This window comes from Rhynchophorus ferrugineus, unplaced genomic scaffold (genome assembly GCF_030347505.1).
Source record: "Rhynchophorus ferrugineus isolate W39M unplaced genomic scaffold, kcgeb_rfMv2 rfM17, whole genome shotgun sequence".
Lineage (NCBI taxonomy): Eukaryota > Metazoa > Arthropoda > Insecta > Coleoptera > Curculionidae > Rhynchophorus > Rhynchophorus ferrugineus.
Genome location: NW_027472596.1, coordinates 2,104,437 through 2,121,257, shown reverse-complemented (window position 1 = coordinate 2,121,257; position 16,821 = coordinate 2,104,437). Strand labels below are relative to the sequence as shown.

The window sequence follows — 16,821 nt, the reverse complement described above, 5'->3', positions numbered from 1 at the left end:
TTACTTGCCAAGCCTCCAGGTGCATCTAAAACTATAAGAAAAAACGCTACGCTCTATAGCTATAGGGTTATAGTGAGTACAGACATGAAGGAAGCGAATGGTTCTGTCTCTGGGCGTATATTGTAATCGGCAAACGTATTCTCCGTAGCGGTATTTTCTCGTGATCGAAATTAACTCGAAAATTCGGGTCCACCAAATTTATTTAAAGGTTTGGTTCGGAGGCGCGTATACTTTTCACAATAGCATAAGAAAGAAATTATGATTGGTTATGGTAAGATAGAAAATACGAATAATATTGAAATCTAACTCATTTGAAGATTATGGTAATAAGACATAACACTCTTATGTTTATACAACTTTAGTATTCTACTTATCGATTCCTAAAGATATTTCAAACATTTACAATTCTGTAATGACTAAAAAATAATCTAAATCATCAGAAGATATATTCAGCCGAAAATAAAATACCGTATATGTTGAAATTTCACTATGAGGTAGACATTATAAAAATATAAATTAAAAATATTACCTTTATTACTTTATACCTTTACTTTATTACTTTACAAAAGTCCTTTTGAAATTCATTTATAGTATTTCTGGTCAAAAACATAAGTGAAAAATGAAGTTCGTTAAATAAACAAAGTATGTATTTTATTTTTTTATCCTCTGAGTATGTTGCATTGTTGCTTTAGGCGAGTTAGATGGTATGGCCTGTTTTGGTGACTGTAAGTTCCTTTTTTCTCCCAGTGCTGGATACATTTTTTTTGCAACACTTTATGGACTAGGCATCCCCTATAATTTGCAGGATGGTCACCGTCAGAGTTAACACATTTTACTTTGTCGTCACGTGTTTTGCGTGTGCAATTATTGGTCGCATGCTCTCCTACGCATTTCACGCATCTACACGACTTGCAACAATATGTTTTAATTTCCCATATGCTTGACATCTGGCGCATTGTGGGTTGATTCTTTTTGTGTTTGGTGGCTCACATTTAATGACATTGTGGTCCAAATCATCAATCTCCTAAACATGTTTATTATTTCCTTTTGGCTTCAAATCAATATAAAATATTGGTAGTTGCACGACCGGTCACAAATCTATTGTAGGCAAATTTAGATTATTTGCGATGATACATTTTAGTTCAATTGATTCAATTGTGTTATTTTTGTGCTTGGTTGCACAGGACCATTTTTTTACTATCAAATATAATAAATAATCCAATTTAAATCGAAGCGCCCTAAAATTTTAAATGTTGGAATGCGGAAAAATAGAGAAAACGAGACTAAAACAATAAATACAAATCTTACTACTATGCAAAACTATATTTTATTGAATATTGCAGTTATTCAATATACAGCTGGCGGCAAATGTATAAATCCGCCACTATACCACCATTTATATATATATATATATATATATATATATATATATATATATATATATATATATGTATATATATATTTATATATAATATAATAATACTAATTTAACATATCGGCAACATTGCAGATGCCCCTCGAATGACAGTGTTTCAATGGTGTAAACAGCCGCTAGTATTCTTTTGTTTATAACCATACTTTTCACGATGGCATACCATAATAAAATGTCTTGTGAAACATTTTTCGACGGGACGTGTAGTTTTCTTTTCCTAAAAAACAATGTTTATTGCTAAAATAATATGTACCGTCTAAGAGTTTTTAAAAGAGTATGAAATTATTGTAAGTATGGCTGGTAGCATAATAAACAGTTATGATAAGGAAGAAAATACGAATAATATTGAAATTCACCACGTTTGAAGTTTATGGTAAGAATATAACATAAAACTCTTATGTTTATACGGCTTTAGTATTCTATTTATAGATTCGTGAAGAGATTTCAAACATATACATTTCTGTAACAATTACAAAATGATCCAAATTCACCAGAGGATATACAGTCCCAAGAGAAAATAATGTATATGTGTAAATTTCCCGATGAGGTAGACATAATGAAACCTTAAATTTAGAATATTACTTTTATGTTGTGGCACAAAATGTATAAATGTCAATCAGGCAATTCATCCGTCAATGATATGGACAAAAATTATATAAACTAGTATGAATTTATATTTACTGCATGATGTATTTTGTATATATTTTATTGCTATTTTGTAGATAATTGTTTACTGGGTTTAAATTATTTCAGACACTATTGCTATGTAGTATGAAAAAATAAAAGCTATCAAGTGCAAGATGATTTGGATGGAAGAGTGACAGTCCTTATAAGAGGATATTATGCTAGAATCCTTTCAAACCATAAAGTAAAAAATAAACTTCATAACAAGCACATTTGAGACATACCTTGGAGAAAATGAAGGATTAACACCTTGAAACCAGTGATATATTTGCTGTCTAAAGAATAACATAGGCAAGTGACTCTTTTCTCTAAAACTGTTGTGTTTAATAATTTTTATTTTATATTTTAGGTCGAAGATATGGCTCTTTTTATAAAAAAGCTAAGAAGCGATTGTTAAGTATAGTGCGTTTAATGGGTGGTTATTTTTACATGTTGATCTGTTCGTCACATTTTAAAATGTTTGCATTGCTTACAATATTTTAATTAATATTGCAAACTTAATATTTTCATGTTGTTAATAATTATTTTATATGGGGCTATTATTAAACATCTTTTCTCGTACTACTTGTGTAATACTTTTTCCATATTATTGTAACAAATTTCAAAGTTAAATATTCCAGATTCCTGCAAGTTATATATAAATATTTTAATTTTTCGTATTTTTATGGGGTTTTTATATAATTATATGTTTTATTATTATTAATCATTAATAGATATAAAACACGTAGTTATCATTCAAAATCATCTTTATAGTAATCATTAAATTAAAAGGAAAAACAGGGTTACTTTCTCGAAATCAAAACATGTCATTCATAATCGCCAATATTTTCCACGTTCACTCAAATTTGTTAACTAAATCCGTTCGTCCTGTTTGTTCTGTATCCTGCGTTCTGTTTGTCGCCAAGCGCCGAAAGTTATTGTGGCGAACACTGGAACTAAGCAAAGAGAATTCAGTTCTGCTCGTGCGCATTTTCAATTTTCACAGGAAATTCGCCCCGAATGCTCAAGTCTGTACCCACCATTCTATATCCTAAAATTGTTCATTTGGTTCTAAATGTATTGTTTGATATTTTGAGATATTTAATTTAAATATCATCTGTGGTGGTGTATATATCTGAGATACATTGGAAAATCGGGTTTATAACTTATAAACTAAATTATAATCATATTATTATTATCAGAATGAAGGAATTACAATTGAAATATTTTAATTTATTCGAATCTATATATTATGTCCAGCGCTAATTGCTAACTTCATTAGAAAGAAAAGTAAGAAAACTTATTTACCGACTGAAACGCGAGGGAATTGTCATTCATTTTCCCTCGCTTCCGTATAAGGGCTGATTGTATTTTTGTATTATTCGCCTATTTATATTAATATTTGCTGAGATTTACATGATTAATGAGTTTAAAAACTTGTGAGGGTTTAGTTTTGTTTGTTTCTTTAACAGGTAAGCAGTTTTCTAATATTTTTGTCCGTTAAGCAGCTTTGTTCTTTCTTAAAATTTATTCGTTTCTATTTACGCGTTAAAATCAACGAAATTTGTATAGGTTTGTAATGGAAAACAGACCGAGGGGCAGGGCTCACGGCCGAGCCAGAGGCGAACATCAGCAGGGCCGAGGCAGCGGCCCCAGACCGGGTCCCTCGCAAGGCTCATCTCGTCAAGGTGGCTCCAGAACTTTTGCACCGCAAGGAGCCTGGGGCACCCGAGGAGCTTCGCAACAACATCAAGCACCACAGGGCCAGTGGGGCCCCAAAGTCCAACAATCTCAGTCCCAGCCCCCGCCGCAAGCGTCAGGTCAACAGAGTCAGTGGGGCGCTCGCGGACCTCCAGATTCCCTTCCGCAGGTGAGACGTTGTTGATAACGTTATGAGTTATTGTGGGTGATATTATGCATAATTTGCAGCAATCTGCGGGACGTGGTCCAGGAACTATATGCGTTGAAGAACAACAACAAACCTTGGCAGCTCAAGGTAAGATTGTCTCTGATTCATTTTGTAGATGAGTAGTATTAGACATTATTGATTTATAGTTCGACAGACTGGTGGTACAGATGACGAGACACGTGGCGGAGGAGGGGGGGTTAAAGGAAGAACTAATCGGAAAGGAATCGTGGACACGAAGCCCAAACATTATGCGACCAAACAAGGTTAGGACCTCTAAACGTGCTTAAGACACAACAGATGATGGTTGATGATTTTCTATTTTGTAGGCTCGGATGGAGAAAAGATCTTGCTCAAAGCGAACTTTTTTCCGCTGCTGAGCGCGACCAAGTGGGGACTGAATCAGTACCGTGTCGATTTTAAACCGGAACTGGACAATACAAAAACACGACGGGCCCTAGTTCGCAGAGCCTTCGTAAACAAACTTTCTTCAGGCATATTGTTTGATGGTGCTGCTCTCTACACCCCAACCAAGCTCCAGCCAGATCCCTTGGAATTGGCTGTTGCTGATGATGGTAAGTGCTAAAGGACTACAGATTGTTTTTCATGATTTTAAAAGCGAATATATTTATACATTTATTGAGCGTATCAATTTGATCGATGAGCTTTTCCCACTTTTCTGGTAATATCATGATTTTGGCAATTTCTGGATTTTCTGAGCGAAAATCTAAACCAAATGATCTTCACAAGATCCTTTTAAAGTGAGATTTGCTCCGTTAGTATGAATAAATAACAATCTTTCTAGTTTAGGTTATATAGTAAACATATGGTTGCGCCAACCGATTTTTCCGGAGCTACTAAAGATGTGTATGATCTAGGATGTCTGTGATGGAATATTTTTTAATCCCATATTTCAATCGCGTCATTTGTTGATAGCAGAAAGTCAAATTAATGGTATAAAACATATGAATATGTGTCAATGGTTCAAAACCTTTTCGTTGTGCACATTTGGTTGACTGGATCTACACCGATATGTTTAAAAATGGCCAGCTAGTAACTCAATGATTCTGTAGCTAATTTAGCTACCAATTAGTCCCTTCGTCCTATAATTCAACATTATCCAATATCAATAACTGCAAACCTTCAACTCGACTCTCCTCTTGTTTTTTAATTTGGTATCAGTTTTATATATTTCCTCTCCCACGATGAGAAATCTATTCACTTCCAGTCTTTTAGCTAGTTCTGTGCTCTTACAGGCTATAGATTTTTGGAGTATTATTAAAAAAAAATTAAAAGCATGATCGCTAGTCTTTACATGCTGATACCAACATTGGAAGGTCTTTGTTATTTCTGTATGATATATTTTTGAAAATACCGAGCAGGTCATGTTTCGTCAAAAGAAGCATTAATCAAGAGGGATAACGTCTGGTAAATACGCCAGGTCATGCCGATTGTGTTAGCCGGGTTTATTTTCAAGTTTCCGTCGACTCATTGGCGAGTGATGTTTTGCAGATAACGTGAAATACTTGGTGTCCATTCGCTTGGTGGGAGAGGTGAACTGGGGCGACTGGCACTACCTGCAGATCTTCAATCTCATCGTCAGGCGTTGCCTGGAGTCGCTCGAGTTCAAGCTGCTGGGGAGAAATTATTTCGATCCTATGTACAAGGTGACTATACCGCAGTATAATCTGGAGCTGTGGCCCGGTTATATCACGTCGATGAGGCAGCATGAAAAACAGATCATGTTGAACATCGATCTAAACTTTAAGGTGCGTTCTAGGATATTTCGGCCAAGACTGAAGCTTATCACGTTCGTATATTTGCAGGTCCTCCGTACCGACAACGTCTATGACCTTCTATTGGAGTGTCAGAACGATCGTAACGCCAGGAAAGAGTTCCAGCAACGGGTGATGGGCTGCATCGTCATGACCTACTACAACAACAAGACCTACCGGATAGACGACGTCGATTACGATCAGAACCCAGATAGCAAATTCAAGAAACGCGATGGTAAGATTATCGGCGCGATTCGGGGACTCGTCGTGTGATTATGCCGTGCCCGTTGTTTGTAGGAACCGAAATTAGTTACCGCCAATATTTCGAAGAGAGATACCGCGTCCGCATAACCCGCAATAATCAGCCAATGCTCATTTCCCGGTCCAAACCGCGAGAAATCCGAGCCGGAATGCCAGAGATCGTCATGCTGGTGCCCCAGCTATGCACGATGACGGGTCTGACGGAGAAACAGAGAGAGAACTTCCAGCTGATGAAGTCCCTGAGCGAACACACCCGTATCGGATCAAGTGGTAAGTATAGTCTATTCAAAGTGTTTTTAGTAATGCGTCATAGATATTTGTGACATCGAAAATAAATGAAATAATTGAACAAAAATGTCATTAAATATAATTTATTTTAACATTCAATACATATATTATCGAAGGACTTAAAACTACAATTTGGAACACAGGTATAAGTTTGTACGTTAGATTTGTTTTGCTTCCATTAAACTCTTTTCCACAACACCCACCCAATTAACAATTGTATACATTAGAGACGTATTTTACTTTCATTCGAGAGCATATTTACCTTTTTTAGAAGTCATCTTGGTATCACTGTATATTTTATTTCTTCTGCTACCATCTATGTACACCATTCTTCATAAAATTAATCACTGAATTATGTCTAATACATCTACCATATCTACAAAGCAGTATTTATTCTCTCCTTATACGTTATAACCTAATGCCCATATTTAATTTTGAACAATTACAATCATATCTGTGCATACAAACCTTTCACGCCCTACAATACCATTTTCTACAGTTATATTCAGTTAATATATAATTAATTACCATGCATACCTTTAGCTTTTTCCACTCCCATCACACTGTCTCAGGAATTTCCAACATTGCACAGCATTACCTCATATCCTTAAAGTTTCCTTCAGTCAATTTCACTTTCCGACTCACTGTCCAATCCAATTACCAAACTGTTAATTTCTAATCACAATTTATCAATTTCTTCCTATGTATGTCTTATCGAGTTCATCCAAATCGAAAGTGCTATGGTTGACTATGCTTTCTTCCACATACCTAAACAGTTTTTGATGGAATATCCTTCTCCACTAGCAATATATCTGCAATTAATTGTTAATAAATATAATGACTAACTAAACCTAATCGAATACTATTGCAACTTTTACCTTTTTCCTTTTTCCATCAATTTTTGTTGTCTCTACACTTTTTTGTTACTTTCTTGCCAAGAGTGCCACAATGAACCTTTATGAAATATTCAATATAAGTTTCATCAAGATAAACACAAATTCAAATAGTTTAAAAAATTGAATTATTTTTACAACTGGCAGTGGATCTTCACAGCATTTAAACCATATGCCCTTGTAAGAGTGTATGAAAGGATGTCTTACATCCCTCAAAAAGCTGCATGTCCTTTATGTATATCTGAGAAGTGAAGATTGGAACTTTGTAAAATGGTAGAAACTAATGGGATTATTTATGGTTTATTCGAGTGATTGACCTTTTTCATAGTTGACGACATAGCTATTCGAGGGAGCCCGGAGAAAGAGACCGTCGAACTTTGCACATTAATATTTGGGTCTGAACCCGTGTTGTTCGTCTGATATGATATGGTTCTGCTCTGCAAAAAGCTGAGAGCTTTTTCAGTTGGAATACTGATATTTCATCGTATCCAGGTGCCTTTTTGGGCTTCAGTTTGCTGATGATTTTTTGTAGCATTTTTGGTGAGACTAGATGGTTTTGGAGAGAGTTTGGAGGCATTATTTTCACTAGATTATTGGCCTCTCTGATGACGTTTTTGTTTCGAGTGGCGCCACTTCCTTTTTTAAAAGGTAGGCATCCCATTAGTTTTTCGAAGGATTCGGCAAGGAGACTACGAAATTTCCTGACCATGCAGATTTCAGGGGGGTGAATGTCTTTTTTGACTTTTCGAGATTCTCCAGATGTCTGCGGGCGCTGCTGGGTTTCCAGTCTCAGCTGCATAAAGATGAGGAAAATAGAATTACTAGCTCTCTAGATTCGCCATTTCAAATGGATTTAGCGCACGAGAAATTAAGGGTCAATAAAGTTGCCATAAAGCCAATGAAACAAAATCAACGCATATAACGTTTACCCTGCGTGGAAGAACATGTCCACCAGTGAATATCAATCATCGTCAACTCCCCCAAGCAGAGCATGTTAAATATCTTGGTATGCACTTAGATCGACGCCTAACCTGGAAGAAGCATATACTCTCTAAACGGAAACAACTGGGACTAAAATTATATCAAATGTATTGGCTCATCGGGCGCAAATCCAAATTATCATTAGATAACAAGGTATTGCTGTGTGAGTCTATACTCAAGTCCATTTGGACATATGGAATCCAACTATGGGGTACCGCTAGCAATTCTAATATACCCATCATTCAACGGTTCCAAAATAAGGTGTTGCGTGTCATTGTTGATGCTCCGTACTATATTTCAAATAAAATGATACAACGCGATATTCCTCTAGAACCTATAACGAGTGTAATTCAACGTGTTTGTGTGAAGTACTTCGAAGGAGTGTCAGTGCATCCCAATGTACTCGCTAATCAGCTAAATATGCGACGTGATAGTGAAGTGCGTAGACTAAAACGTTTAACACCACCTGATCGGATTACTAGACATATGTAGACTTTAGAATAAGACTAATTAATTAAGATAATATTTTATACAGAAGATTGCTTAATGAAGTGATTTTCTACATGCCATGTATATATAATATAGACATAAGAAATACTTATTGCCAATAGGGCAGATTGTGGACTCACGAGGAGTAATAAAAAAATATATTGAGACATTTTTTCGGTAAAGTCCAACTTAACCCAATCCAAAATGGTTGTCGGCTCCGCATCGAGTTGCAATATTGCGTTCTAGGGATGCAGAAAATATATCGATATTTTCTGAAAAAAATATCCATATTTTTGGTCGATCTATCGATATTTTTTGATATTTGTTCGAAATAGATTAAATATCGTTATATTAGTAATATATTAACTATATTATTACAATTGTAAAGGTTTAGTGAATTTTGGTAGTTAATTTTAAAGTTCCGCCAAACATTTTTATTATTTAAAAGAAATATATATTTCTTTACTCTAATATTTAACTGTTTTTGCTTTTTCTTAGAAATATCGATATTTTTTTCGGTGGCTAACACCCCCAATAGCGTTCTCATTCTCTATCTGCTCCACTCTAGCCCGGATGAACAAACTGCGCGAGTTCAGCGCGAAGCTGCAAAAATGCCCGAAGGCTATTGAAGAACTCAAGAAATGGGACCTGAAGCTGGCCCAGGACCTGGTCCAGTTCACAGGACGCGTGTTACCGCAGGAAACCCTCGCTGGCGGCTCGGGTTCGCTCATGCCCGGACCTCGTGCCGATTGGACCGGCAACCTGAAGACTGCCACCATGTTCGCGCCTGCCAAGTTGGACGCGCTGGTGGTGGTGTGTCCGGTACGGCTCAAGAAAGCCACCGGCGAGTTTGTCGCCAGCATACAACAGGTCGCCCGAGGTGAGTAATTTATCACCCCATACCATGTTGATTTGAGTGTTCAACTTTGCCAGTTCTCGCAAGTCATATGTAAATTCGAAGAATGTAGTATAAATAAAATAAATTATCTCGAATTTTTTAAAGTAGTGTAGGTACCCAGAAACTAAGATTGTGGCGTATATCAGACACATCCTGTATTTTTGACCTTGTTTACCCATGCTTCAACACTTGTAGCATCGCTTTTATATTTTGTACCTGTGATATTCAATTGATTTGCTTGCTGAATATTATATAAATCTTTATGAGTCAATAAGTCCAATCTTTTCAAATTGCCACTGGTCAGGTTTATTAGCTCGGGTTTCATACAATATGATATCTATTGCAATTTTAGCAGGGAGACTTGGCTTTGGCTTTGGTTAAAATCATACTTTTATCTTATTTTATTAACGCTCACCTCCCACCTTTGGATACAGTCTTATGAATTCCAGATCGATTAAGCTAAAATTTATAAATGCTAATATTTTTATGATTTTAGTTTGCTTTATGATCAACGAGCTGGGATTTTGATGGGATATACTCACGTAAAGAACATTGAGTCATATTTATGTGAACTTTTATATTCGTATGGTCAATTATATATATAGTGGGTGAAAGTTTTTTAACACTATTTACAGGTCATTGGTTTATATATTAATATCTACTATTTATGATTAAAATATGAAGTGTACAAAAGTAAATAAATTATAAACAACAAGATTCTTAACCTTACAAAACAATATAACAAGCCTAGGAACTATCGACTGAAAACAGACGATAGTCGTAAAACAGAAAAAAAAAGTCGATAGTCAAAAAACTAGCGACTAAAATTAGTAATTACTATTCAAAAATTCAAATGCACGGTTCGACATTTTTTTTCCAATTCGTGATGTCGACGAAGATGTACTGTGATTATATTTTCTAACGGTAGTATAAGCGAGTCGGAGATGTAAATATTCCCTTACGTAATACCTTTAAAAAAGACGAGAAGGAAAAAAATAATTACTGAATACTATTAACATGCAATTTAATATTTCATTTTAAACGAAATAGAATTACTTTTATATTGGAATGTTCTGTGGATATGTAAAAACGAATTGAATTTTTCTATAGAATGGTATAAGACCCCACACATGTTTTATCGTATTTTAATATGTTAGTTTTAAAAATGATCCCACAATAACTACTAGAGCTTTTTTAAATAAAGTAAATACTTTATTATTGAACGAAAGTATTGTTTAACAAAAATCGAGGGAGTAATCGAAATATTACCTATTAGTGCCGTAAAAAGTCAAAAATATTTTACTATTTATCATTCACAATTTTAATCTTTTTGCCCTATTACATTAACAATCTTGAAAAATATCGTTCCAAAATGCTGCTATATTAATATACAACATATTGTTATTTACAAGCAAATTACCACAAAATTATAAAACTATATATATTACATATAAATCTATGGAAGCATAAACTGGGTAAATGTTTGTCAAGGTCGCGGCTACTACGACAGAGCCAGAAGAATCAGTCGAATGAAATTAGTAGAACCAAAAATAGTAACTAAAAGTACCCGACAAAAAAGTCGATAGTAAATAATGACAAAATCAGTCGGGCCGAAAATAACGATTGAAACAGTCGATAGTAAAAAGTAGTCAATTATTAAAAAGTCGATAGTCGTTTTCATTCGATAGTTCCCAACGCTAAATATAACGCTTAAGCTAACTTAATGTATGAATATATAATATAATAATATAGGATACCATACAAACAATTAAGTGATACTAAAACTCCAACCAGCGCCAGGTTTGAAACAAAAGTGGCTGCCGCAGTCGTTGTTGGATTCAACCTTTCGATCGCTTGTGAACGGCAACGCCGCAAAATCAAGCGTAAACTGTGGAAACTCGCCGAATGCTGACTATGATCATGCAAAATCAGCTGCTACTGTCGCTTACGGCTAATGAATGTCTGTTTCGTTTTCCAGTGATGAAATTCCAAATCTCGGGGGTAAAAACCGTCGATTTGGGGGACGATCGGGCGCAGAGCTACCTGGGCGGTTTGGAATACGCCATGTCGACCCTCCACGCCCAGCTGGTGTTCGTGGTACTCACCAGTAATTCCCACGATAAATACACCGCGGTGAAGAAGAAATGCTACGTGAATAGGGCGATGCCGTGCCAGGTGGCCGTAGCGAAGACCGTTCAGAAGAGTAGGTGCTCATGGAATTCGTGATATTGGCGCTCAGTCTCGTTTGATTTCAGATAATCGGTCGGTAGCTATGAAGATCGCCATACAGATGAACTGTAAGCTTGGCGGGTCGCCGTGGGGTTCTACCATGCCTAGATTTACGATGGTCGTAGGGTAAGTGACGTAACGTTGTTTCAAACGATGACGGTACTCAAATGAGTACCCATATTTTCAAAACTCCCATGGGTACGAATTAAAACCCGCTGTTTTAACATAAGATGGCTCCAGGGAAACCTGGCCATGATATGTCAAGGGAAGACTGTAATATGACGTGATGTTTTTTAGGATCGAATTTTTCCACTATTTGTTTTCTCTGCAATTCTGTTAGCGACTCATCTACTACTTATTTTAGACGACTTTCTGTAATATTGCCGTATATTTAAACAACGGCGCACTACAACGGTATAATTATTATAGCCTCTTTTATCTTTTTATATGTATCGGAACAATACAGGCTATTTACCAAACTTGCGGTATTTGTTCCTTTTCCCATACTCCATACTAATTCTTTTGCGCCTCCTTTCAGTTACGACGTCTGCCGTGATACTGCCAACAAAGGGAAGAGTTTCGCCGGAATGGTGGCCTCCATTGATGTAGGATGCTCACAGTATTTCAGCATGGCAGTGGAGCACGCGCAAGAGCAAGAGCTCAGCAGTAACATAGCCGCCTTTGTCACGTTGGCCTGCGAACACTTCCAGTCGCGGAATGGTGTATATCCAGGTAAGGACGCGGTGTCCGGTACCACCGACGATTTTTATCTTATATCGTTTCAGAACGCATAGTGGTATACAGAGATGGTGTGGGCGACGGTCAGATAAAATACGTGAAGGAACACGAGGTGGAATTGCTGAAGGAGAAGCTGAAGAGCGATCTGTTCAAGGACCGAGCCCTGAAGCTGGCCTTCATCATAGTATCGAAGCGTATTAACACCAAAATTTTTAGGGCCCAAGCGGACGGGCTGAGCAGCAATCCACCGGCGGGTACGGTCGTCGACGACGTCATCACGTTGCCGGAACGGTACGACTTCTTCCTGGTGTCCCAGTGTGTCAATCAGGGAACCGTAGCGCCTACCAGTTACAACATCATCGAGGATACATTGGGCATAGACGCCAACAGGATCCAGAGGTTCACCTTCAAGCTCACGCACATGTACTTCAATTGGTCCGGTACCATCCGCGTGCCGGCTCCCTGTCAGTACGCCCACAAACTTGCTTTCATGACGGCCCAATATCTGCACAGGTGAGTTTTTGTGTCGATTAAATCTTTGTGTCTTGCCGCCGCATTCACTATTTTATTTAATAGTATTGTGACTTCTCTTAAATGTATAGTCTATTCAAAGTTTTTTGTCATGGATATTTGTGACGTCGAAACATTGCAACGTTGCCGCATCAACTCTGTGTTTTAATTCAATTTAGCTTTGACATACAAGAAAATTCTAATCTAAATAAAATAATTGAACAAAAATGTTACGAATACAATTTATTTTAACATTATAGTACATAACATAATACATATACTATTGAAAGACTTAAAACTATAATTAAGAACATTGGTATAATAGTTTGTAGGTTAGATTTGTTTTGTTTACATTGAACTCCTTCCACGCCACCCATGAGGCAGAATTTCTAGGCGCGTTTTTTTTATGTAGTGGTATCCCCTGGTAGAGGCCTAATCATCTACCTAATTAACAATTATATATCTCAGAAGCGAGTTCATTCTAGAGCATATTTACCTTTTTACGTTTAGTTCTTCCTTCGATGGTGTGTTTACTTGTTAAGTCATCTTGGCATCACTGTATATTTTATTTCTTCTGCTACTATCTGTGTACACCATTCTTCATAAACTTAGTCACTGAATTCCGTCTAATGCATTTACCATATCTACAAAACCAGTTGTATTCAATCTCTACTCATACATTCTAACTTATTGCACATGTTTAATTTTGAACAATTACAATCATATCTGTGCACACAAATCTTTCACGCCCTACAATACCATTTTCTACAGTTATATTCAATTAATTATGTGCATACATTTAGTTGATTACACTCTCATCACTCTGTCTCAGGAATTTCCGGCACTGCACATTTCAGCATTATCACATATCCTGAATGTTTCCTTCAGTCACTTTCACTTTCCGACGCAATCACTAAACTGTTAATTTCTAATCTGTCTAAAACATGTTCACGATTCCACCATTTATCAATTACTTCCTCTGTATGTCTTACCAAGTTCATCCAAACTGAAGGTGTTATAGTTGACAATGCTTCCTTCCACATATCCAAACAGTTTTTGTTGGATTATCCTTCTCGACCAGCAATATATCTGCAATTAATTATTAATAGATATAATACGCGACATCGGTAATTCATAAGACCATTTTCCAATTTTGGCAAGTTAGAAGCAGAGCCAAAATTGTAAAATTTCGATAGTCCATATCTCGGAAACTATAAGAGATAATGCAATTTGGTAATCGACATCGTAATTACCATGCCTAATTAGCAATATATCTGCAATTAACTATTAATAAGTATATATGACCAACAAAACCTAATCGAATACTATTGAAACTTTTACCTTTTTCCATCAATATTTGTTGTCTTTACACTTTTTTTGTTACTGTCTTGCCAAGAGTGCCACAATGAACCATTTTGAAATATTCAAGTTTCTTATATTATTTTAATTTTAAGGTAATATCTGGAAGTTCCATTAAACCTATCCAAGGGTTATCTTTACACCGTTTAAAATCTATACCCTGTAAGAGTGTATACCTCAAAAAGCTACATGTCCCTAATTCTTTTATGTATACTTTCCAGAGAGACAATTTTCTCTAACGTATTATTCTTCATTTTGTAAGCGATGTTATTCACAGTACCCACAGTAATATTTAGCACGCCGGCACACTGCTAAAAAACATATTCATTAAAATTGTAGGGGCTTATATTATTTAATATCATCAATAATTACCTCTCTAACGAAATTTACCGGCAAAGAGGGCCTCCGTTACCCCGTTTCTTTTCGAAATAATCTATTAAAGCCGCAATCAATTTGTGACCCTGAATATCTGAAGTAATATGATATATTACGGAGCGACTTAAAATTTATCAAAATAAAAGACTAAAACCTGTAATAATAGGTTTATAACCTGTAATAATTATATGTAATGTTTTGAGTAATTTAGCGTACATCTGACAACCGGACGGTGACGACCACCTGTCAGACATATGCAAAATTCTAGAAAACAATTATGATACGAGGTTTTAACTCTTATCTATAAATTATTGTGGCTGTATAATTAACTGTAGTTTTTAGATATATTATAATGTTAAAATAAATTATATTTGGTAACATTTTTGTTCAATTATTTTATTTAGATTAGATTTTTTTTATGTCAGTGCCAAACTGAATTATAACTTAAGAGTTGTTAAGAGGTTTTAACTCTTACCTATAAATTATTGTTGCTTTATTTTTGTTCAATTATTCTATGTAGAATAGAATATTCTTGTATGTCAAAGTCAAACTGAACTAAAACTCAGAGTTGATGTGGTAACATTGCGATGTTTCGACAACACAAATATACATGGCGCTTTACTAAAAAAGCTTTGAATAGACATTATATTAAGTTGCTTTTGTTCAAAATAACCGATTATAGATCTAGTCTTTTTCTGACTATCTAATAGTAATCATAATATGTAAATTATCATAAATATTTTGTATTGTACTGCATTGCCCATCAGAAAGTCATAAGGAAACCAAGCCTCATTATCCCTGAGATATTTGGAATATTGACATTATTTTAAAAAATTACAGTTCCAAAAAAAAAGTTAATTTAATTTAATCTACTGTTGTTGTTTAGGAAGAGTGGAGGAAGGTTAAGGGAAATGATCACCGAAAGGGGTCACCATGTTTATAATATTGTATTTGCCATATTATTTGATAATTTCGCATTCACCATATTATTTATAATTTAGCATTCGTCATATTATTAAATAGTTGATGAAATCGTTTTTTTTTTCTTTAATAGACCTGCCATAGCCGGATTGAACGAGACCCTATATTTCATGTGATGGATCTATGCATGTGAACACAGTTGTTTCTTTTAGGAGAAGAATTTTTTGTTTTGTTTTTAAGAGATCTCAGGTTTTGTTTTTATTCACACATACCTAAACGATGTAGTTCATAAAGGCACTTTGGAAGTTCGTCCACCGTACCTGATTTAAAGTTATATGTTAGTTAATATAGGATTACATTTTAGAATTAAGACATGAATGTACATTCTTTTTTAATATCATAAAAGTTTTGACAATATTTTCATAATAATAAAAACTATATAACAATAAACAACAAAAATATTTGTTTTATTCGAACTTCCAGTCCAGGATCTTCAGGTAGGCGGCCTCGGCCCTCTCGTTTACTTGCCAAGCCTCCAGGTGCATCTAAAACTATAAGAAAAAACGCTACGCTGTATAGCTAGAGGGTTATACTGAGTACAGACATGAAGGAAGCGAATAGTTCTGTCTCTGGGCGTATATTGTAATCGGCAAACGTATTCTCCGTAGCGGTATTTTCTCGTGATCGAAATTAACTCGAAAATTCGGGTCCATCAAATTTATTTAACGGTTTGGTTCGGAGGCGCGTATACTTTTCACAATAGCATAAGAAAGAAATTATGATTTGGTTATGGTAAGATAGAAAATACGAATAATATTGAAATCTAACTCATTTGAAGATTATGGTAATATGACATAACACTCTTATGTTTATACAACTTTAGTATTCTACTTATCGATTCCTAAAGATATTTCAAACATTTACAATTCTTTAATGACTAAAAAATAATCTAAATCATCAGAAGATATATTCAGCCGAAAATAAAATACCGTATATGTTGAAATTTCGCTATGAGTTAGACATTATAAAAATATAAATTAAAAATATTACCTTTATTACGTTACACCTTTACTTTATTACTTTACAAAAGTCCTTTTGAAATT

The 16,821-nt window shown here is 35.4% G+C and overlaps 1 protein-coding gene across 1 annotated transcript; it reads left to right on the top strand.

Moving 5' to 3' along the window:
- Positions 1 to 1,526: 1,526 nt before the first annotated feature.
- Positions 1,527 to 16,177, top strand: LOC143205819 (piwi-like protein Siwi). The gene is made up of 16 exons (XM_076418839.1): positions 1,527 to 1,805; positions 1,862 to 2,095; positions 2,155 to 2,407; positions 2,466 to 3,965; positions 4,025 to 4,091; positions 4,151 to 4,267; positions 4,331 to 4,576; positions 5,514 to 5,770; positions 5,828 to 6,011; positions 6,074 to 6,307; positions 9,257 to 9,568; positions 11,565 to 11,789; positions 11,842 to 11,941; positions 12,354 to 12,547; positions 12,601 to 13,066; positions 15,852 to 16,177. The coding sequence occupies exons 4-16, from the start codon at positions 3,675 to 3,677 to the stop codon at positions 15,892 to 15,894; spliced, it is 2,736 nt and encodes a 911-aa protein (XP_076274954.1). The 5' UTR covers positions 1,527 to 1,805; positions 1,862 to 2,095; positions 2,155 to 2,407; positions 2,466 to 3,674; the 3' UTR covers positions 15,895 to 16,177.
- The last annotated feature ends 644 nt before the right edge of the window (positions 16,178 to 16,821 follow it).